The sequence below is a fragment of the Centroberyx gerrardi genome, chromosome 3 (assembly GCF_048128805.1).
Source record: "Centroberyx gerrardi isolate f3 chromosome 3, fCenGer3.hap1.cur.20231027, whole genome shotgun sequence".
Classification (NCBI taxonomy): Eukaryota; Metazoa; Chordata; class Actinopteri; order Beryciformes; family Berycidae; genus Centroberyx; species Centroberyx gerrardi.
The window spans coordinates 7,013,026-7,034,992 of record NC_135999.1 but is presented as its reverse complement, the minus strand read 5'-3'; the positions used below and the strand labels follow the sequence as shown (position 1 = coordinate 7,034,992).

Genomic DNA, 21,967 nt, shown 5'->3' with positions numbered 1-21,967 from the left:
CATTGAAACAAGACCTTGGAAACACTGAAACAAGGCTGGGGCATCCTGGTGGCTATAAAAATGTCAGTGTACTGTACACAGACTACAGTGTACATCCAGGCAACTGCATCTCGACTCATTTTATCTCTCTGTACACCTTTTCCAATCTGTCTTTACTGTATACTCTCTCGAAAGAACAAAACAACAAAAAAAAAAAAACCTGCTTGCCCATGTTTTGAAAAAATGCATAAGTGCATGAATGGAGTGTCTGAATGCACATAGTAGTGTTTCACATTTTGAGGTAGAAAGAGGCAGCCTGTAAACAAAGTCTTACTACAGCACAAATGAATCTTTTAAGTGTGGTGACAGCTTCACTTGGCAAGTTAACCCACTCTGGCTAGTCAGTGGTTTGGGAAAAACAGCTATAGAAGTGTCTGTTTCAATGCTATAATTGAGTCTTAATAACAGCACAACCAAAAGCCATAGAGAATATCATTCAACTTCTTCAAATTAGCTGAACAAGCTAATGTGCATGAAGCAGTAAGATGTGAGGCGAATCAATCACATAGGCATGGATGCAGCAACGGTACCATGCAATGATGACATTATAACACATAGGCACAAAGATGGTGGTAAAAAAGGATGGATGGAGAGAGGTTGAAAGAGAGAGAGAGAAAATTATGCCAAGCCATGATGATAGCAGTAAAACTGAATAGGTGAAACTCTGCGGTCCTCTGGCTTCTCAGCAGTTGCAACTGTAAAAATTGTTAGGATTTATTTTGTGTTTTCAGTAAATATTTTTTAAGCATTTTCATCTTCAGGCTCATCACGATTGTAGAATTCCCTTCGTTTGTCTCCAGCGGAGTTTGATGGTGGAAATAAGGCAACCTAGAGTTGAGTTGAACACTCCCTTTCCTTCTCTCTCTTTCTCAGATTATATAAGGGGGATTGGGGTTGTTGGGTTTATGGCAGGGCTCTCACCTGGTCTCACTCCTGCCAGCACAGGCAGCGGGTGGTGTGTGAACGCCATGCGGGGAGACCTCGTCTGGGAAGACAGGGCGTTGAAATCAAACTTCCCCGGCTTCTTAAGAGAACCAGGCGAGGACAGTCCTGGCGAAAAAAAAAATGGGATCAACAAAAAAAATGGGGGAAGAGGGAGGAAAAGAGAGAGGTGGGTTTAATGAACAAATCGTTGCTTATTTAATTGGCTACACTAAAAAAAAAATCAATTTTATTTTTATCAAAGGGAATTTGAAAAATCATGATTTGCTGATTTGATTGTTTTATTTCCTTATTGGCTGATGGCAGTGCATCGCTCCCTGTCCTTTTGGCTATGGGCCATTCTCTCACGTTGGCTGGGTGCTCCCAATGAGCCAATCACAGGACTCTTTGTAAATGAATTGCAGGGTAAAGACGTTGAGAATCTGTGCGATGAAAGACCCAAGAAATGCTGAAGAGTTTAGCATGAGGTTTTTGCTCTGCTACTCCCGGGCCCTAATAACTCATTTAGAAATGTATGAATCTCCAACTCCCAGCTTTATGGTCATATAATATGGGTTGAGTAATATTTAACAGCCTAAGCACATGTCTTCAAAGGAAAAAGGGGGAAAAGCAACCAAAGCCAATATGACAGTACTCTTTGTCATGGAGCCAAACTACATCTATAGCTAGAATAAACACCACTGTGCCACTGTATGTTTTTTCTCTGTCTCATCTCTCTCTCTCTGTTTCTCTCTCTCTTTCAGGTGCCAACTCCAGGCTTTCTCTGTGTATGAGCACGGCCACCGTGCAGCCGCAGCCAGCTAGCTGCGGTCTGGCTTTAGCGAAGCCCACAGGCTGGCTGCACAAGAAGAAGGCTTCATTCAGAAATAGCACACACTGTACAGTATGGACACGGCAGCTGCTGAGTGAGAAAGACAAGCAGACGGACAGAGAGGGGAGACAGAGGGAGAGAGGAAGAGAGAGGCGAGAAAAACGTGGGAGACATGAAAATATGCGAGGGAGCAAGGGAGTGAGAGAGCAAAGCAGAACCTGTGAAAAATGCAGCAGCGTCTTGTTTTTCTATGCGTTGCTCTGACGACATGTATGAAATTGGAATGTCATAAGACGTTAAATATGGTTATTATCTCTCGCTAACACACACTCGCTCACACTCTCTCAATGTCTCAGCGCACTCGAAAGCACGAGCACACATTCAGTCACAAACAACAAAAAACCTCACAACACCTTCGCATTTAACCGATGAAAACAACAGACATATTTTCTTTTTCGTTAAGTTTTTGCTAATCATCCGATCCTAACGGGTGAGCGATGTGAAAATATTCTGTTCTTTAACTTTTTTTTTTTTTTTTTTTAGACCGTTGTTTTCTGGTCTATTTCTGTGGCCCCTCCGCATCAAACAAGGCATTAAATACGATTCCTCCTCAGTTCTCCAGCTGGAGACGTGTGAAAGTCTATGGGAGTGTGGGGGCGTGTAAAACCTTCCCTCCCTGTGTGAAAGAGTTAAGTCTCAAGCAGGTGGGAGTGAATATGTGTGAACCATTTATGTCTTTAGCAGACATATATTTCTTTTTTTCCCCCTGCCGTAGCGGGAGTATGGGGGCGTATTGTACTGTCAGACAGATTCCAAGCATGAAGACAACCCCGATCCCACTTCTGACACCAATGGTTAGCGGTGATTGCTATGACACTGTCACACTGGTGGGAGCGAACTGGAAATAAGAGCAGTGCGCGGAGACTTGAACAAAGAATGACACTGAATATAGGTAGGAGACAGCTAGGAAAGACTGAGTTTTGGGAGTACTTCTAAAAGACAAGTGTAAGAACAAAATGTCCAGAGCCTTATAGATGAAAGAGCTGTGGTATTGAGAGGGGTATAGTCTTATAATATCTGTTTCTTCTTGGACGTATAGAAATGAAGCTGAAGTATAGAAGCGTAACCAGGAAAAACAGGGTTGAGAAGAGGAAAGATTGACAACTGTATATATAGGAAGCTATAGCAGGGTCACCGTCACCAAGGCAATGTGAGAGACAATATTTCAGCACTTCAGAGACCGTGCAACGGTCGAGTCTGGTTAGTGTGTGTGTGTGTGTGTGTGCCACAACTGCAGTGTTTCCTCTCCTGGCAAGCCTTAGTATTTCACTGGCAACCAATCAAGCGCTCCCATGATGACCCTTCTGTCTCTTTGCACTAACAGGCCTGCCACCAGATGCGCCTCTGAAGCACACACACACACACACACACACACACTCAAACACACACACACACACAGTACACACAGTAGGAAAAGATGGGAGATAGTGGCTTAAACAAGTGAAGGGAAGTCAGGGAATTCGCTCGTCTCCGATGACTTCAACCACATATGTAAGTCCAGCCGTCCCTCCGAGGGCCTGTAACGTTAACTCAAAGCACCGAGCGAGGCCCCCATACCGAAAGCCTCTGGTGTCTTAAAAATTTCACAATCCTTTGGAACTAATACGAAATCATGGTTGTTTCGTTTGCCTCCGCTAACCTCCCCCGCCCCCCCCTCCTAGCCCCTGTGGAGCAGATGTCTCCAGCAGCCTCGCGGATCCCAAGGCTACACACACACGGAAACACCATCTGGGACCACGCTTCAGCTGTGTGTGTGTGTGTGTGTGTGTATATGTGTGATATGTGCGCGCGAATGTATCTGTATGTATGTGTTTGCGTGTGATTTTTATGTATGAATGTATCTTCATACATCTGTGAATATCTGCGTGTGCGTGTGTGTGTCTGTTACCGCATGTGTGTGCTCAACTGGCTATGGAGGGAGTGGGAGGGGGAGGGGGTGGGGGTGTCGGTTGATGGTGGCACGGACAGACGGTGAGGCGCACCTGTGTGTGTGTGTGTGTTTTCTTTTTTTTGCGGCCCCTCTGTTTGTTTGTGTGTTTGTGTGTGTGCGCTCGCTTGTTTACGTACCCCCCACCTGGACGGGAATTCCCAGATGAGCTTTGCCTGTGGCAGGTGGGATCCTTTGGAAAAACGGATACATGCCATACCAAAAGCACACATTCTCTGCTCGCCCTTTCCTTACTCTCTCTCTCTCGCTTTCTTTCTTTCTTTCTCTGTCTCCATCCCCTTCTCCTTGAGTGTGAAACAAGCTCCACGCTCGCCACTGTTAAAAACTCGGCTGATAATTACAAAAGCTTTCGGCTTGCTAATTTTTCGCTTGCTTTTTGTAAATTAATTGGGTAGAGGGTCCAGATTTGCATGCTATTTTACACCTCTATTTGCCAAACTCATTAGGAGGTGTACGAGGCTGTGTCCCGCGCTTTGGAGAGTATGTGTGTGTGTGTGTGTGTGTGTGGGGGGGGGTGCGTTTCAGAGAGAGAGAGAGAGACAGGAAGAAGATGGGAGGTGAGGCTCTGGTGCGCTAAGGCGTGCAGCAGCCTCTGTTGTGGCTCTGATGAGCAGCCTCTTAATTACATTTACAGCTAAGTGGAGCAGGAGCAGGAGAGCAGCGGCTGGGGCTAGAGCGAGAGGAGACCGGGGCAAAAAACCAACCACAGGGCCCGGAGTCCTTGGCTTCTCTAGTTCTCAACCCGATACCATCTCTCCCTCCCTCATTAACTATCTCCATTTGAGTCCGCCGAACTCTTGCTTTTTCTCTCCCTCCTCTCTCACCTCCCTCTTTTCCCATCCACCTGCCTGCTTTCTCCTTCCCGCCACTCCGCTGACACGTTCTCTCTCTCTCTCTCTCTCTCCCCAGGGTCCTTCCGGCTGTACACGTTTTCAATTAGACAGAAGGGAGGCAGGGACGGAGGGATGGCAGGAGAGCTAGGGAGCAGGAGCAAGGGTTTTACACCTCTGATCCACAGACGGTAAGCGTCTTAATGAGGGATTTGAGGCAGGGGAGGGATGGAGGCGAGGCAGGCACCTGAACACCTGCAGGGGTGGGGAGCACGATAAGCATGTGTCTTTCAATGTGTGAACGTCTGCATATGTATATGTGTGTGTGTGTGTAGGGGGGGGGGGGGAGTCACAGTGTGTGTGTGCATGTATATGTGCATGTGTATGTGCATGCGAGTGTGTGAGTCACTGTGTGTGAATATGTGGGGATCTGTGTATGCATTTGTGATGTGGGTGTGTGAGTCACTGTGTGCATGTGTGTGTGTGTGTGAAGCAGAATGGGAACAGCATGTGAATATGCCTGATGGTGTTGTCAATGTTAGCCTGGTGACATCTGTCAGTGAAAGTGCCACTGGGAGCACTGACATGTCTTCAGAAAGATAAAACCAGGGAGCTTAAGTGAAATATATGTAGCTTCATGTTTGACACAGAACTTAAATCCTTGACAATCCTATTACTGCACCTCACCAGAAATGTAACGTCATATAAGGAGATAGCAATGTAATCTTGATCAGCAGCAATGACATCAGTCTGATAATAGCAACAACTAAACATTATAAAAGTTAATACATGGATTATAATTAGAGCCCCGCTTAGGAGCACGCTATCCCCACCATAGACAGTCATACAACACATATATAGAGAGAGGAATGGCTGGGCTACATAAAGGCTGGTAAAAAGTAAATATATATGAGTGTAATCAATGTTGTTCTAACCATGGTAAGGAAACTGCACGCCATCGTTTTCATGTTTTATCTTCCTCTCCTGCACACTCGCCAAATGGTGCTGCACTGAAAGTGGAGAAGGGTATTGTTAACAATGAGACAGGGAGAGAGAGAGAGAGAGAGAGAGAGAGAGATGGAGAGAGAGAGAGAGAATGAGGGAAAGGGAGAGAGTTAGAGAGTGAGCATTTGTGTATGATGGAGGTAGTGGGTGACTGGTAATTGACACAACATCAAGTATACTGTATGTTTGATAATGGCTAAGAAATTATGAAGTATTGGGATTTGGGAGTAAGGACTCTAGTGAACAGGAGAGGTCTTTTCTTACAGAGTAGTAAGTTATTGGGTGAAGGGTGTTTTGGGGTAAGAAAGAGGTATGTGGTTGAGCAAAAAGATGAGGGATGAGGTAGAATACTCAAGAGGATAAAGAGGGAAATGTCCAAAGCTGAATAACAGCTTTGGTAACTGCCAAAACAATGGAAACACCAAAATTAAGTCTTAATGCAGGCTGCCACAAGCTCTCATTCCATCATCGGTGCACTTTAGCATTCATATTCCAAGTGTCTGGAACTATTTGGTGGACGACATTTAGCACCATTTATCCATGATGAATTCCATAATCTGGAGTTGTGGTGGCGGTGCTGGAAAACTGTCTCAGTCACCACTCTAAAGTCAGCTCTACTCCTTGACTGAGAAGGCCATGGTATATAATTTACACCATGTTGATGCTTTTAAAACCATTTACTCTACAGTGCAGGAAGAGACCATTCCAATCAATATAAAAATGCTTCACCACAAGATGAAGGTGGTGACTCTGAAGGATTGTTTTTGTTGGCGATCATCTTTTCCTCCAAGGATTTGAGTGGACCACAATTGAGCTGACAGAATTGCTTTCCATAAACTATGAATCCCTCATTAATTTTCTACGTTTCCTTTATTTTGGCAGGTACCTGTATGCGTTTGGGAGTCTTTGTCATAAAAAAGAAGTGCTGGTCTCGGGGCCACGTTCAACAGATGCCTGTGTCTTTAAGAACCAACCCTTGGCCTGGTTATATTATTTCATTGGTCACGGGTTAGGGTCAAAAGTATGGTATAAGATAAAAGTGGGGGAAACATATGGTTTTAAACATTTGAAAAAAAACCCAATATGGTTTATAGTATGGTTAAATATGTGGTATTACATATTTAAACTACTTGAAGTGCTCTTGCTTTATCTTGCCAGACACTATGGCAACTTTGACCGGTGGACGGTGGTCAATCCTGGCTGTCCCTTCCAATCAAGCACTCTTGTTTTTTTTTTATTTGAAAAAAATGACCAGTTCATTAAAGTACTATTTCGCTCAGGCCCGGTCTTGGTACAGTCAGTAGCTGGGATCTTAGGTGTTTCCCTAAGGTGTAGAGCGTAAGGTCAGACTGAGGCACCAAGCTTTACGGAGGGTGGTTAGAGGGGTGCATGTAGGGTTTGGGACGGTGTTTAGGGCTGTACCTATCACCAGAGAGGAGGTGAGTGACTGAGGTAGGGTGCAGAGAAGAGGCAGGTCAGGTTGTAATTTGGTAAAGGAGGTTGGGGTGGGGTCACAGAGGGTGTATGTAAGGAGTTGGTGATACCTGCTTGGTGGGTGATAGGTGTGGGGTGGGACAAGGGGGAGGGTGGTACCTGCATCCATGTCGTTGGGCCACCCACTGGACTGGGAGGAGCTGGCGGCGGGCGAGCGTCCGGGATAGAAAACGTCGTCCGTGGGGCTCTCCAGCTCGCTGTCATCTAACGACTTCCTCTTGGTGGAGCTGAGGACATGGAGAGGATGATTTTGGGAAGAGGGGGGGGGGGTTATGGGAGGAGGAAGAGGAGGTGGAGGAGTGGGAGGAGAGGAGGAGAGGAGGCATGTTTTTTTTAATAAAGCATGGCAGGGAATGTATGCATCAAGGATAAATTGCCTTGCGGAACTGAAAAATCTGAGAACTGAGAATCAAGATGTAATCTTATCTTATATAGGCCATAAAAAACTTTAACAGGCTTCCAGTTTTATGGTTGTTACAGTTTTACTGGAAGCAGTATTACTACTGCACTAGCTTGTTATCCGCGAATCACAGAAGTCTTGGAGCAGCGCAGACATAAAGCACAAGAATGTCAAGACTAAGAGTGAAAAAAGAATGAGAAAAGAGGAAATAGAAAAATAGTTAGAAAGCAGAGACAGGCAAACAGTGAAAGACCGCTCTGTGTGAGTGTGTGTGCATGAGTGTGTGTGTGTGTCTTTACAGTATGTGTCTGTATAAGTGTGTGTAACTACCTCCGTGGAAGGTTTGCGTACAACTCCACCTCAGACCTAAAGTGACAGCAGAGGACAGAGAAAAGAAGAGAAGAGAGAAAGAGAAACAGAGAGAAGGACAAAAAGAGAAGGACAGGGGAAAAGCAGAAAGAGCCATCACACATTCATAAAGAAGAGAGTGACTGACAGAGAGAGACACACATAAAGAGGTTCAGGACAGATTCCAACACTAGGAATGGACTGTAGTACCAAATGCCATTCATAGTAAGGCATATCAATGAAACGGCATACTTTACTTGCCAGTAAAGTTCTCTCTCTGATAAGAAGCGACACATCATTGGCAGATATCACTGTGATTTCACACCTCCCTCCTGTCAGCCCTGGCCATGACAGTGAATCACATGCCAATGTAGCACTGCTGCTGCTGCACTGTGGTTCACCCACAAGAGGAACTGTTTGGAGAAATGCAGTACTACTGCTGGATAGATGCAGGTCGGGGACTTCTATAACGGTTGCTGGTGTGCCCGGAGCAAGATGTGGCTGTACCTCATCCACCTTATACACACTAGACTACGCTACTGTTGTCTATATGGAACCATAGTTGGGTCTACGTACCTGGTGGAAGGAGGGGAGGCGAGGGAGCGTCGCCCCAGAGCCACCTGGTTGATGTTGTAGTAGCCGGGACTGCTGTCCAGGTCAGCCAATGAGAAGTTAGGACCTGACGCTGTGGCTACAGGAGCTGAGTGGGGGAGGCAAAGAGAGAGGGGTGGGGGGAGGGGGTATAAGAAATTATGATTTGGGATAAAATGTGTATTCATGAGACTTTTCTTCACTTTAAGATTGTGAGTGGAGGGGAAATATCCTCCATAGAGTCACACTGTGTCTCTGGGCTACATATACTTAAAGTCACACTGAAATGAAAAATGACTTCTTCGCCTTATTAGCTCATTCTATCATACCATACATCTATTTGACAAAAAATGACAATCTTTAGTCTTTAGAAAATCTTTAGTGGTGACTTCACTGTGTACCAGGAAGCTGACCATCACAAATCATACTGTGGGTATTGGTTTGTTGTATTTCTTTTTTCTTCCCTATGCGTCCTTATGTAGCAGGGTTGCTACTTACTCTGTGACACTCTGACCAGCTCTGCCACGTTCCACACCCCTGAGGTGACAAAGCAGTCCTGGAAACTCAGGTGCCCTGTACAAAAAAAGGATGTGATCAGGACTTACATGCACACACAAACGCTGGAAATTATGGGGACAAAATCAGAAAAAAAACAAAACAAAACAAAAAAAAACATCATCAGAAATTCATGGGATTTGTGTTTAAAAAAAAAAAAACCTGGAAAAAACCCTGAAAATCACGATCCCTTTGAGAGAGGGACCATCTGCAACTATGTTTGTGGATCAACATCTGTGTGAGTGTGTTTACTAATTGGATCCATAATTAGAATATGTTAAGAATGATAAGCATGATGGAATCAATTCTAGTATGCTGATTTGATGGTGTTTGGACATGGATATATTTTGTGCGTGTGTGTGTGTGTGTGTGCCTACCATTGGGCGGTGGTTTGATGTCTGTGTCCCCCTGTTGGCTGGAGCTGTCTGATTGTCCGGATTCTGCAGAGAAACAGAGACAGGGAGGGGAGAGGAGAGAGAGCAGGAGCGTTAGGGCCTGGTGTGTGTGTGTGGAAAACAACACATGAAAAACATACAGTTGGGAAGTATACAGTATCTCATTTTGAATCATAGGTATGTATCCATACTGCCAAGACCGATACTTGAGGCGTCAGAGGGAATTGTGCAGGGAGACATATGTATTGGGGTAGTGTATATATCTCACGAGTGTGTATGTGTATCTGTCTGTGTGTGTGTGTGCATGCACGCATTTTTGTGTGAGTGTCTCATATCTAAGAATGTTCTCTCCCTTCTCCCACTGTCCCTCCTGACTTAAGGTGCAATGATTTACAGTGTGCTGCTATGCCATTTGGTATCTAACCATGGAATCATATCCCTCGCCCTAATCCTATTTAATACCTTCTTGCTGCTAGGGATTTAGTCTGCGTAAACAGAGCACCTTACACACACACATGCACACACACTCTCTCTTTCTCACTCAATTTCTCTTTCTCTCTTTAATTTTTCTTTCATATTTTCATAAATGCTGTAATGCTTTTGTGGAGAGAGAGAGAGAGAGAGAGAGAAAGAGAGAGAGAGACACACACACACACACACACACACACACACCCTGTGTAACGGCTGACCGTGCCAGGCGGGCTGCCCTAAGGGATTTGAGGCAGTGTGTGTTAAAGGTGAGGTAAACCTGTTACCTTTGGGATCGACTGACAGCAGAGCAACACAAACACATACACACACGTACACACATATGCCCACACACCTGTTATGACCGGTCTACGAAAGCGGTGAGTTTCGCTCACGCGAGCAGACACACACATACACACACACATGCGAGTCTTGGCAACAATAGGCCACAACGAGAACTAGAGGAACTAGAGGCTGAAAAAGTAGCAGGTTGCAGGAGGTTTCCTGGCGTGAGAGCGTGCATGCTTGTCCAAGTTGTGAAAAAAGGATAGCAATATGTCCATGAAATGTGTGTATTTTGGAAACGTAGGATGTATGTATGAATGTGTGTGTCACTGAATGAATATGTCACATAACCTGGGCAGTTGCATGTATTTCCTGAATCTGTGTGACCACGTGTCTGAGCTGGTGAACGTGACTGAGCCGTCTCTGTCTCCAGTACTAATGTTGCTGGCCGTCCGTTCAGGCCTAGCTAGGCTGTTGCTAGCTAGCTAGCTAGCTAAGGGAGGTGTTTATCTGCAGGCTGTAGGTGATAACAGAGCACACAGACTCCTGCCAGCAGCGCTTGCCTTGCAGCCACACTAAGCCACAGATTACTGAGCAGAAACAATAACAGACCTGTCTCGCTGCCTACGAAGCACCGCTTATCCACAGAGAGAGGAGCGAGACAGACTGGAGGAGCGAGAATGAAAGAAAGAAAGAGCACAGAAATGAAAGAGAGCTTCTTTTTCCCCTCTCTTCTCATGCAGAATCTCTCGCCCTTCTCTGTCTCTCACTGGCTGGGTGTAATCCTGGCAGCCATCTTAGAGCTTGGCAGCCATCTTAGCATTGGCGGTAGCGCCACATTCCAGCTAGCTGACGGCACTCACTCCAAACATGCGGGCCTGTGCCCCCGCCGCGCACGCGCCCAGACACATTCAAATACGCACACTCATACGTGGATAAACATTGAGGTACACACATTGAGAGTAAACATATATGATGGCCAATGAAAGCTGTTGAGAAAACAACCTGACTTCACTGGACTTTTTACCGTTGTGTAGTATTTCGCCACTGGGCTCTATAAGAAGCGCTCTATTTCTCACACCATACATACACTGGTAGGATAGACAGCCACCCTAGACGTTACAAATGTTTAAACAGTCGCAGATAGTCTGATGTTGAAGTTATGGAGTATGCTCTGCTACTACAAAACTGCACAGAGTTCAAGATAGCTCAGGGACTAGATAGAAGTTTAAACAATAAATGCCACATATGAGCAATATTGTAGCGACCCTGGAAGGGCCTGCCGCCTACTCTGCCAAACTGGTTGGTGCAGTGGGAGTGTTGCTGCTTGGGAAGCATGAGCTCCTGGGTCTGTTCCTGGTACCTGCTGGATATTTTGCAATAGATAATGGAACAGGGCCTAAATGAAACCTAGATCTTGTAATAGATAAAGTAAGTCTAGAACAAGACGAACAAGTATTGGCCTACTTATAATACCTGACTGGTGTAACCGACAAATGTTCCACTGAGTGACATTATGGAACATTCCTGAGGTCTCAGGTATCTTGAGACATTTGTTTACAATACACTAACATCTCTGAGTTCAGAATCATTTATAATCTGAAATACTGAATAATGAAAATTACGGAGCAGTTATTTTTCAATGTGGACGTATCCCATTTTGGAAAAACCCTAAGCCTAGAAACCCTGTGCTTACTGTCGTCCTGTGACTTGTTGTCCTGTCATGACCCCAACATGCACTGCTGTCGTAGAGGTGTGAAAACTGAGGCTCATGGCAGATAAGAGGCTGGCAGGCACATATGTCTACCACACCGCAGGACCGCTGATAGCCCTCGGCTTTCAGAGGAGACAAGACTGAAGGCTAGTTTACATGTTCTAAAAATTATTTTTTTCCCCTTTTTTTATATTCTGAAAATTCAAGCTAGGTTAATGCTTTGTGAATGCTTTGGGCAACTCCACAAGAGGAGCTGAATCCTGGCTGTGCTACGCTAAGCTAACCTAGCTAGTTTTTTTTTTACTGCAGCTTGCCTAACATGAATTTAGCTTGTACAGCACTGGCTCTGGGTTTTTTGAGCTCAGGCTCTTCTAGCATTAGCCAGCTAACACTGTGCTAACAATACAGCGCTACACCGCTCGTTCTGAATCAGTGCCACTGTTGAGGTTCACAGTGCCGGGTAAGCTGGGTGGAGAGGTGAGTGAGCGGAGGGGAGAGGGAGGTAAGACAGAGGGGGTCTGGTTGCTGGTTATCACCACTCTGCCAGCTGCAGGCAGCAACAGCAGCCGCGACCCCCCCCCCCCCCCCAACCAAACCCTGTCCTACAACCCCCCCGGCCTCCCAGCCACGCATCCAGCCCCTTATCTCCCCACCGCAGCCCCCCAAAGCCCTCCCTGCAGCAGCCCCAATCATGGTCCTGCAGCTCCCTTCCCCCTGTTCCCCTCCACCTCCACCGCCAGCAACCCCGTCTCTAACCCCAAACCCTTCAGCCTACCCCGCAGCACCTCCCCTAAACCTCATGAACTCTACAAAGACACCAGACACGCAACAACACACACTGTACGCCGTGACCTGGTGACGCATGCTTGAAAACTAACACAGGGAAGCACATGTAGAAGCATCAGAATCTCTGAACACTAATCTAGTTGAACCCACATTCCCACAGAGGTCCCATGAAGTCCCATGACACCAGATGCTGCAGTGCCTAGGTCCCTATACACATTAAACAGCAATATCCCCAAGGATCAAGGTCCAGTCCCCCCCCCCCCGAAACGCAGCCCCAACAGTCCCATACGCCCTCCACAGGCTCCCGGGCAAATCCCTTGACCCCACCACAATCAACACAACCCCAGTCATCATGTCATGGCCCTGACATACTGTACCCCCCACTGTGGTCTCTCTCTGTCTTTCCCTCTCTAAATCCCTCCATCCATCACTGTGTGGCTAAACTCCGACTCTCTCTCTCTGACATCCTCCACTTATTTCTGTGGCTTTTCTCTCCATCTCTTCCATCTGCACTGTATTCTCTTTATCATCATTTTTTTTGTTGGCTTCTATGACGTTCTCATCTGGTCTCCTCTAAGCCCTCCATACCTGCACTCAACATACACTTCATTCATCCTTCCTCTTCCCAACCACAAGCCTTATCTATCCCTCCATCCATACACCCCTCTCTTCCATTCATTCTCCTCCTCACTACTCCACTCTTCCCCCCGTTGTGATTACCGCTTGCATTGTTGATCTGTCAGGTTAGAAAAGATAAGTCGGTCTGTTACCTTGCCCATCAAAGCATTCACCCACTCATCCACCCATCCATCCATCCATCCATCTATCCATCTGCTGGCTGTGGATTAAGCCTTGGCTCGGTGACCTGTTGGCCTGTGCCGCTGACCGACTGGTTTCTGGTTGTCAGGGGTCAGACAGAGTTGCCAGTCTGTCACTCTTCATGGCCAGCAGACAGCCAGCAGAGCAGAGCAAAGCAGGGGACTAAAGCTCTGCTGAAAACAGCCCAGATTAAAACACATTTAAACACTCGTACATGAACCATTTGCAGTGTGCGGCCAAACAGACAACACTGAAAATGCACAAATTACTGAAACACACAAGTGTGGAAATGTACAAACAGATGATTCTAAAAATGGGATACAAAAAAAGGTAAAAGACGAGGCCAAAATTGTAAAAGTGACAAGTGGCTTCGAAAGCAGCACACCGCTGCTTGAGAGATGCCTAACATAGTCGGCCATGTGTGTGTGTGTCTGTTGGTGTGTGTGCAGCAGTGTAAAGGCATGTACACTCCTGACATCAACATACAAACCTACAAGTGAGCTATAGCCATCTGTACATCAAACCAGTGTGTGTGTGTTATGTGTGCATGCATGAGTGTGTGTGTGTGTGAGATTAAATGTGCGTGCACGGACTGTCGCTTCGTTGGTTCAGAGATTCCCCTCCTTGCTAGAACAAATGTCAACTCTCCTCTTCCCCCCCTCCTCCTCCTCCTCCTCCTCCCCCTCTCCTCTCCTCCCCAAAACACAGGATAACGCGGTACAGCCTCCCAATTGGGTTTCGCTTAAGAGGTTTATCGGTATGTTGCTAAACATTCTGACCTTTTTTTAATCCTTAATGCGCTTAAAATGTTCCAAACCCTCCTAATCCCCCCGGCTATCCCACACAGATGTTCACTCAGCTCTTTTATTGGACGTTATTTTATTATTTTCCTGTTTTTTATTTATTTATATATATATATATATTTTTTTTTTTCAGTTTTATTTTATATTTTAATTATTTAAGTCTGTGTCATATAAGGGAATATTTCTGCTTCAGCGCAAGAAGTCTCTACCGGTGCCACTGTTGAGAGTCTATGTGCGCGTGTGTGTGTGTGTGTGCACGTGTGTCCTAAAAGTGTTACCCAGATCCCCATGTGGTGTGCCAGTGGTGTGAACTTGACCTTTTCAAATGTACACAAGCTCTGTTTGGAAGTCCTCTTAAAAACTAAAACTCTACAGAGCCAAAAGAGCGTAAAAGTGTGGAGAAGTGAGAAGTTCAAGGATGTTATTCTGCGGTCAAATGAGGGATTTTATATAAGTGTGTATAGAATACACTGGTTTGTATGTGTATATATGTATGTACAAATATATGTACTTATGTATGCATGTACAAACGTATGTATGCATGTACTTATTTATGTACGTATGCATGAATGTATGTATGTGTATATGTACATGTATGTGTGTGTTTGTGTCCCTGTGCCACTGTGCCAGGCAGGCAGGCCGTGTGGCGAGGTGGCAGAGTGGGGCTCTCTCTCTGTGTGTGTGTGTGTGTGTGTGTGTGTGTGTGTGTGTGTGTCTGTGTGTGGAGCAGGTGTGCCTGGCCGCCCTGCGCAGCTTGCTGCCCATCTGTGCTCCCGTCTGTGTGCCGCCTGCGCCCACGCTCTGCCAACAGCACCACACCACGGCAAGAAGACCCAGGAGAGAGGGATGCTGAGAGACGAGGGGAGGGATAGAGGGAAACAGAGAGAGATGGAGGGGAGGAGAAGCGAGGAGAGGAGAGAGGGGGGAAGGATGGAGGGAGGAGCAGAGGAAGGAGGGGGAGAGGGGGATTACAAGGCTGGGAGCATGAAGGATAGGAAAAGAAGTAAGAGAAAGTGGGAGAGGGAATTGGGGAGGGTGGGAGGGGGGGGTCTAGAGAGTATACATGAACTGGCAGGGAATGGGTGGAGTGGGTGATGGCGAGAGGGTGGGGTGCTGAGTGGAGTGGGGGTATCTGGCTGGCTGGATGCCCATACATATCCCCCTCTTCTTTATCCCCTTCACTCCTTCCCCTCCTCCCTCCCTCCTTCTCTCCATTCATCCTCTTATCCTCGTAGCACCCCACCATCACCTCTTGGCTCTATTTGTGCAGATTACTGTGGACCTGTGTAACACCCCTACACAATTTTCTGCAGTGCGTCTCAATCACTGGGTCGGGACCCAGCGGTGGGTTGCGTGGGTCTCATAACAATGGGTCCCCAAATTGTTCTGGAGAAATTTTTATCCACAGATATTGGCTGTGTTAAGTCGCCAGGGCATTCCCAAGCTGCTACAAAGTCAGCTAGGCTGATTATTAGGCTGTAGGCCCAGAGGTAGAATCCCCAAAACAGGGTAGATTATATTAAATTAGCCTACCCAATGGGCTATAAAAATGAGTTTGGGAAAAATTCTTTGGAAAATGTGGATTCCCAGAGCAAACCACAGGTATACTGCGGTTCAGGGCTCCAGCTAGACCAAGTTAAATTCCTTTTATATAAGGTGGAGTTGGTAAACAGGCTAAGGTGAATCTGGATCTGTTAAAAGTGAAAGGATAGAAGCAGTACTATCAGGTTATCCTTCATATCGTGGTTGCCTTCTCTCACATCATTTTGCATCCCTTACTAAATTAAGCCAATAGCTTTCTCTGAGGGCCAATGAGAGCTATGGCTTTAAGCGAAATGCCTGAATGATCTACTGTAATGTGTGTGTATGAATGGATGATGGGTAGGCTTGATTTGTATTAAACCTAAACTCTGTTTGTCCTTGGAATTACTTAAGGCTGCTATGTGTGTCGCTGTGACATCAACATTGTTGAGATGAGAGGGCCAGACTGTCGCTTGAAGTAGGATTTCCATGCTTTAAATCATCCTGCTTTTAACTTTCCAAATAAACTTGAACCTTGATCCTAGACTGAGAATATTTCTATAAAGATCTACAGCAAATTGATGCAAAGCTTTTGGTGTATGACATATGACATGCCTCTGCGACCCTCCTATTGTGTATTGGCAGTCCTTCTTCAGGGTTTTCCCTGCCTTTTAGAGAAACTTCGGTTCAGTTAGGGACATTTTATGTAGGAAGGCTGTGACTTTAATCTCAAGCATGAACTTGAGCATATTTAGAAACACTTAGAAAAGCAAAGGCAGACCTGGAATTCATTCAGGAACCCCATGCTAGCAAAAGACACCACTATATTGGATGTATTGCATTTCCCTTTAGGTAGCCAAATACACTTAGCTGGGAGGGTAATAGTTTTTGAGGCAGGAAAAACCCCTGATCTTATCCCATTTGGTTGCTGTGATCATTGCTATGCATAGCGGTCACAGAAGCCTCCAACAGTACACTGATTCATAATTAATATGGATAGCCGAGTGTAAATGGGATTCTGTGCCTCAGAGTGACGCTGACAGGCTTGTTTTTGGACAGCCGCTCATAGTCCCGTAGGACCCCTAGGGCTCAAGGAGAGAGAACCCTACTTACACAGACACACAGAATGACAAACACACGCACACACGCAAACACACACTTATAGCAATGCACTCTTGCAGATGACACGTGTCTGACAGAGAGAGAGAAAGAGAGAGAGAGAGAGAGAGAGAAAAAGAGAGCGCTTTGATATGAGAAGTGTCATTGACTTAGCTGACATGTTGATTAAATTTGAATCTGTCAGACTCTTGAAATAAGCGTGATGAATGAGCTTAAAAAGTCACACCTACTCTAAATGATGTAAATGCGCATATATCAAAATGAGCGTGTTATGGAAAAGTGTATGTATGCTGAATTAATGTGCTCAGTCGGTGTATGTGTTTGTGTGTACTTGACATATCTGTATGAGCAATGAGCATACACTAGCAGAAGCCTCTCCTTGACCCAGTGTGGTGTGTGTGTGTGAGTGTATGTGTGTGTGTGTGTGTGTGTGTGTGTGTGTGTGTGTCTGAGGCTGGGGGCCCCCAGCACGGTTCATGACCCAGCCTAACAGAGTGTGAACGTCCCCCTGCCGAGTTGATACTGATATAACTGTCCTGTAAGTGGTGTTGACACCGGCATTATTACCCTGTCAACCTCCATCTCTACTCAGCTTAAAGGAGTCAACCGGGGCGGGGGCCCAGGCGTGTTAAGGACCGGCGTCCCAGCACAGCCCCGCTGCAGCCCAAATAAATACAGCTGCACAAAGGCCGGAAAGGGAAAGAGAAGGGGAAAAGGGAGGAGGGAGAAGGAAGGAGGGAGAAGGGGGGGGGCAGAGGGGGGTACACTTACTCTCGCTGCTACCTAAGCGCCTCTCACAAGATACAAACACAAGAGAGATAGTGAAGAGGTGGCTGCAGTAGCACGTTATCACCACCAGGTGGCATTTTCCTGGCACGTGGGGAGCATGGTGAAATGCAAATAAAGCAATGAGGCCTTGGGCCAGGCGTCTCGGCTAGCTCAGACTTCACTCTCCAGACTGTAGAGAGAGAGGAGCAGGCCAGGAACGGAGAGAAAGGGAGACAAAGAGATGAAAAGGGAAAGAGATGTGATGTGAATAAAATGAAAGTGAAATACGGAGCCGTGAATATTATTGAGACGTGAGTAGGAGCTTATCCCTTCTGCATTTTGCCCTTAGATAGCAAGATCCAACACATAGCGTGCACACTACCATGTTCAAAGAAAGTGTTTCGAATCAAAATGCCTTACACCCTCCAACACCAGGATCTGAGCACTGTTGGACAAAGAGGCAATTAGAGAGGAGCGAACCTACCAGAAAGTGCAGAGAAAGAAAGCCATGCGAGCCTAGGGAACGGAGCTTTGCAGGAGAGAGAAACAAGGAGAGAAAAGCAAAGAAAATATATAGCACAGTGACAGAACGCATATTTGCGGTAGAGGAGAATGGCAGTAAGAGAAGAATGAAAGAACCTTGCAGGGAGAGAGTAGCAGAAAAGGAGGAAAACAGAAAGGAGAAAGCAGCTTTTGGGGGAGAGGGCGGAGGCGAATGTATGGAGGACAGCAGAAGAAGCAGAACTTTCAGGAGGGAGCAGGGGCAATAAAGGAAAAAAAAAGATGTAGTATGATATACTGTGGAGCAATCAAGTGAAGCTTTGCAGGACTGCATAATGAGAGGAAAGTAGCAGATAGCCTCACAAGAGAAGAGTGCTGGTAATAAGAAAAGGAGGGAAGAGGGGAACGCAGGAGAGTGCAGCTTTGCAGGAGACAAAATGAAAGAGGGGAGTACATCAGGAAAGAGATGAAGGACAGAAAAGCGCATGAGAGAACGGGAGAAAGGCGAGACAATACAACGGACAGAGAAGTGAAGGAGAGCTGACGGTGTTGCAGAGTACAGTAGAGTTTAGTGCAGAGTTGGAGAGTGGAGGAAGGCCAGTGCTGAAACTTGGATTTCTCCTCCCCCGTTCCCTCTTCCTGCTGGCCCAGATACACACTGTGGGTCTTTGTGCTGTGACTGTTACACACACTTCCTGTCTGGCCAGCAGAGGGGTGCTTTAAGGTAAGCCTCTCCCACGTTCTAGCGTTCAAACTGTCTTTCCCTCTTTCTCTCTCTCTCTTCCTTTCTGTCTCACACTTCACATTTTCTCAGATTTCTTCACATTTATTTCCTAGACATCATCCTTTCCTCTTAGTCCACCTGCTCTCTTTCCCGCTGCCCATTTTCCCTTTTATTATCGCGTTTTTGTCTATTATTCTCTACTGGCCTCTCCCACTCCCGCTCCTTCTCGTTTCTTTCCTCCACGCTCTTTGCATTTTTTTTAACGCCGTGCAGAACAGAATGAATTTACACTAACAGAAGGCTGATGCACTTGCACAGCCAAGGACACATCGATAAGAGTGGGAAAACATCCTCAACACACACACATACACACAAACACACACACACACACACAGACAGACATAAAGCGATACTTAGCAAGGTTGCCAGCTCCTCCAAAAGCACCACTGAGATAACAGCGATAACAAACATACTTCCTCCAGCCAAGTCCTTTTCTCCCGAGGAACACTTCAATGAAATTTCTAGAGCGAATGCGCCATTTTACAAACATAACAATACGTCAATAAGTCAGTTGGGTGAATGCGCCGCACTGTAAAGCAAGAGACCCAATTACAGAGGAACTCTTAAGTTCTTTTCTCCGGAGAAATACACTGAAGGAAGCACATGAGAGAATCCACCCCTTTGAATGCATTTGAACATAACGATAAGTCATAGTTCTGTTGGGAATGCATATGTATATTTAGTCGTAATTATTTTCTTCTGGAAAAAACGAGACTCCAATATAATATGAATTAAGTAATATAAAAAAAAGTGTTTGTGCCTGTGTTTCGCCAGTAATTTCAATAAAGTCTAAGCATGTGAACATAACAATACTTAAAAGCCTGCGGTTACTGAGTGTATTGAGTTTTATAGCGAGGCAGCCAGTTATATAGGTATTGTACACTGTTGCTCCCAGCTGGGTTGTAAACATACAGCGTAGCACTCAGTGGGCTGGACCCTGACACAATATGTGTCTCACTGGGAAGTAGGAGCAATCCAAGTGACTTAACCCTGTCAATCTGTGCCAAGAGGATGGAGGGAGGGTGGGAGGCAGAAAGTGAGAGGGATGTAGGAGGTGGGAAGGAGGAAAAAGAAAAGGACGAGCAGGGATCCATCGTAATAAAGGAGGAGAGGAGCTGTTGGCAAGTATAGGGGGACAGTGAAAGCAAAGCGGGATATGTAGACTGTGTATATATACAAAGAGGAAAACTCCAGGAGAGCGAATTGATCAAAGTGGTCACGTTGTCAAAGTAGACATGCACATACATACACACACACACACGCACACGCACAACCCCACAGAAGAACGGAAGGCCGTGGAGCCGGTGCTGCCAAGCGGTGATCACCTTCGACCCTTTGGCACCGGAGTCGGAGATGATGCCAGCCAGACAGCTCAACGGAGGAAGTACAGCACACAGTGTGTTTGAGCGTGCACGTGTGTGTGTTTGTGCGTGTGGTTGTTTTGTGCATGTGCATGCATGTGTACACAGGGGTGTGGATGCGCACTGGCCAATCGCGGCGACGAAGACGGATCGTACGAGCCAATGAGAGCGAAGTTTGACGCAAGTGACAAGGGTTGACGCTCGCTCGTGTCGTGTCTATATGCATTTGTGCGTGTTTGCATGCGTGTGTCTGTGTGTATGTTGGCGTATCTGTGAGCGTGATAGAGTGTTGCTATGCAGACTGAGGATTAAGGACCACGTAGAAAGAGGGTGGGAGGGTGGGTGAGAGGAAGCGAGGGAGCGAGGGAAGGAGGGAGGGAGGGAGAAGAGGAGAGGTTGGCAGGGAAATGGTGGACGAGGCAGACTGTGAACTTGTGCCCTTGAGTGCCAGGACTCAGGAGCTGAACTGCCATCTTATCAAGCCTGGCTAATGCCGCACACACTTCAATCGCACACAAACACGTGGGCACATGTGCACACACAGACACACACACGCACACACACACACACATAATGAAGCACAGAGGCCTGCATAAGTACATGAGTACTCTTGTACACATACACAAAACACATACACACAATCTATGGAAGAGATGAGAGAGCGCTCACAAGGACATGACACAAGCCTTTCTGTAATGCTCACACACTTTCACACAAACAAGCGCGCGCGCGCACACACACACAAACACACACACAGTTTCGAGGCACTCTTTGTCCATTGTGCGCCTTGGTGAGGGCAGACAGAGAGAGATGGAGGGTGAGGTCATGTGAGGGAGTCGGAGCCTGGCGCGACAGCCAGCCTGAAGTCAACCCAGTGGTCAGCATCACTAACGGGGTGACCCTGTGCGTGTGTGTGTGTGTGTGTGTGTGTGTGTGTGTGTGATGCTGAGGGCAGAAGGCAGAGATGAAAATAGAGAGTGCCAAGCGATGGGGGATGAAATGGATGGATGGATGGATGGATGGATGAGTAGAAATGAATGAAATAGTGCAGTTGCTGTGCTGGAGCTGTGGCCCATGAATGAACAGCTGGTTGGGGGAATTCTCAGCGAACAACACAATCAGCGAACTCCTCCTGACTGCACCTCCCAAACAGAGGTGACCCATCAAATCATATTCAAATTAAAAGAAATAAAATAAACCTCTCCACAAACAAGAGGATGGGGGGGCATGTATGTAGAAGAAAGAAGAGAACGGATCAGAATAAAACGGAACAGAAATGAAAAAGGTGCATTGCAGTATCTATATCTACCTGGGTGTTTGGATGAACTTTAAATAACACTGAGGAGAAGATTAGTGATTTGGAGGGGGGGGTTTACCCAGAATGCAATGCAGGAAAAAGTCACTCAGCTCAGTTAGCTATGGGCAAGAAAACATTACACAAACAACGTCAACAAGCTAATCCAACAAATGGCGGTGGTAACCCTCATAGCCAGGAAAGCTCCAACAGCTTGGAGTCCTAGCAAACAAGTGATGGCACCAACACAGACAAACAGATAAACCAATCAGGATGTAGATGTACAGTAAGTTAAAGCAGACCACCATCTGTCTCACGGTATAGGC

The 21,967-nt window shown here is 46.3% G+C and overlaps 2 protein-coding genes across 8 annotated transcripts in view; one reads left to right on the top strand and one right to left on the bottom strand.

Moving 5' to 3' along the window:
- Window positions 1-21,967, top strand: part of LOC139922973 (forkhead box protein D2-like) — a 245,148-nt gene that overhangs the window by 80,195 nt on the left and 142,986 nt on the right. The window lies entirely within an intron of this gene.
- The window catches only part of nfixa (nuclear factor I/Xa), a 100,787-nt gene that overhangs the window by 14,446 nt on the left and 64,374 nt on the right, over window positions 1-21,967 (bottom strand). For 3 of the 7 annotated variants that reach the window (XM_078282687.1, XM_078282692.1, XM_071913628.2), the window contains 7 exons: window positions 9,401-9,463; window positions 8,967-9,041; window positions 8,454-8,577; window positions 7,860-7,895; window positions 7,229-7,356; window positions 5,566-5,640; window positions 961-1,089 (listed from right to left, as the gene is read on the bottom strand). In XM_078282687.1, the coding sequence (XP_078138813.1) occupies window positions 961-1,089; window positions 5,566-5,640; window positions 7,229-7,356; window positions 7,860-7,895; window positions 8,454-8,577; window positions 8,967-9,041; window positions 9,401-9,463 (630 nt within the window). The remainder of the gene's footprint in view (window positions 1-960; window positions 1,090-5,565; window positions 5,641-7,228; window positions 7,357-7,859; window positions 7,896-8,453; window positions 8,578-8,966; window positions 9,042-9,400; window positions 9,464-21,967) is intronic. The other 4 variants (XM_078282688.1, XM_078282693.1, XM_078282689.1 and 1 more) reach the window with 3 other exon arrangements.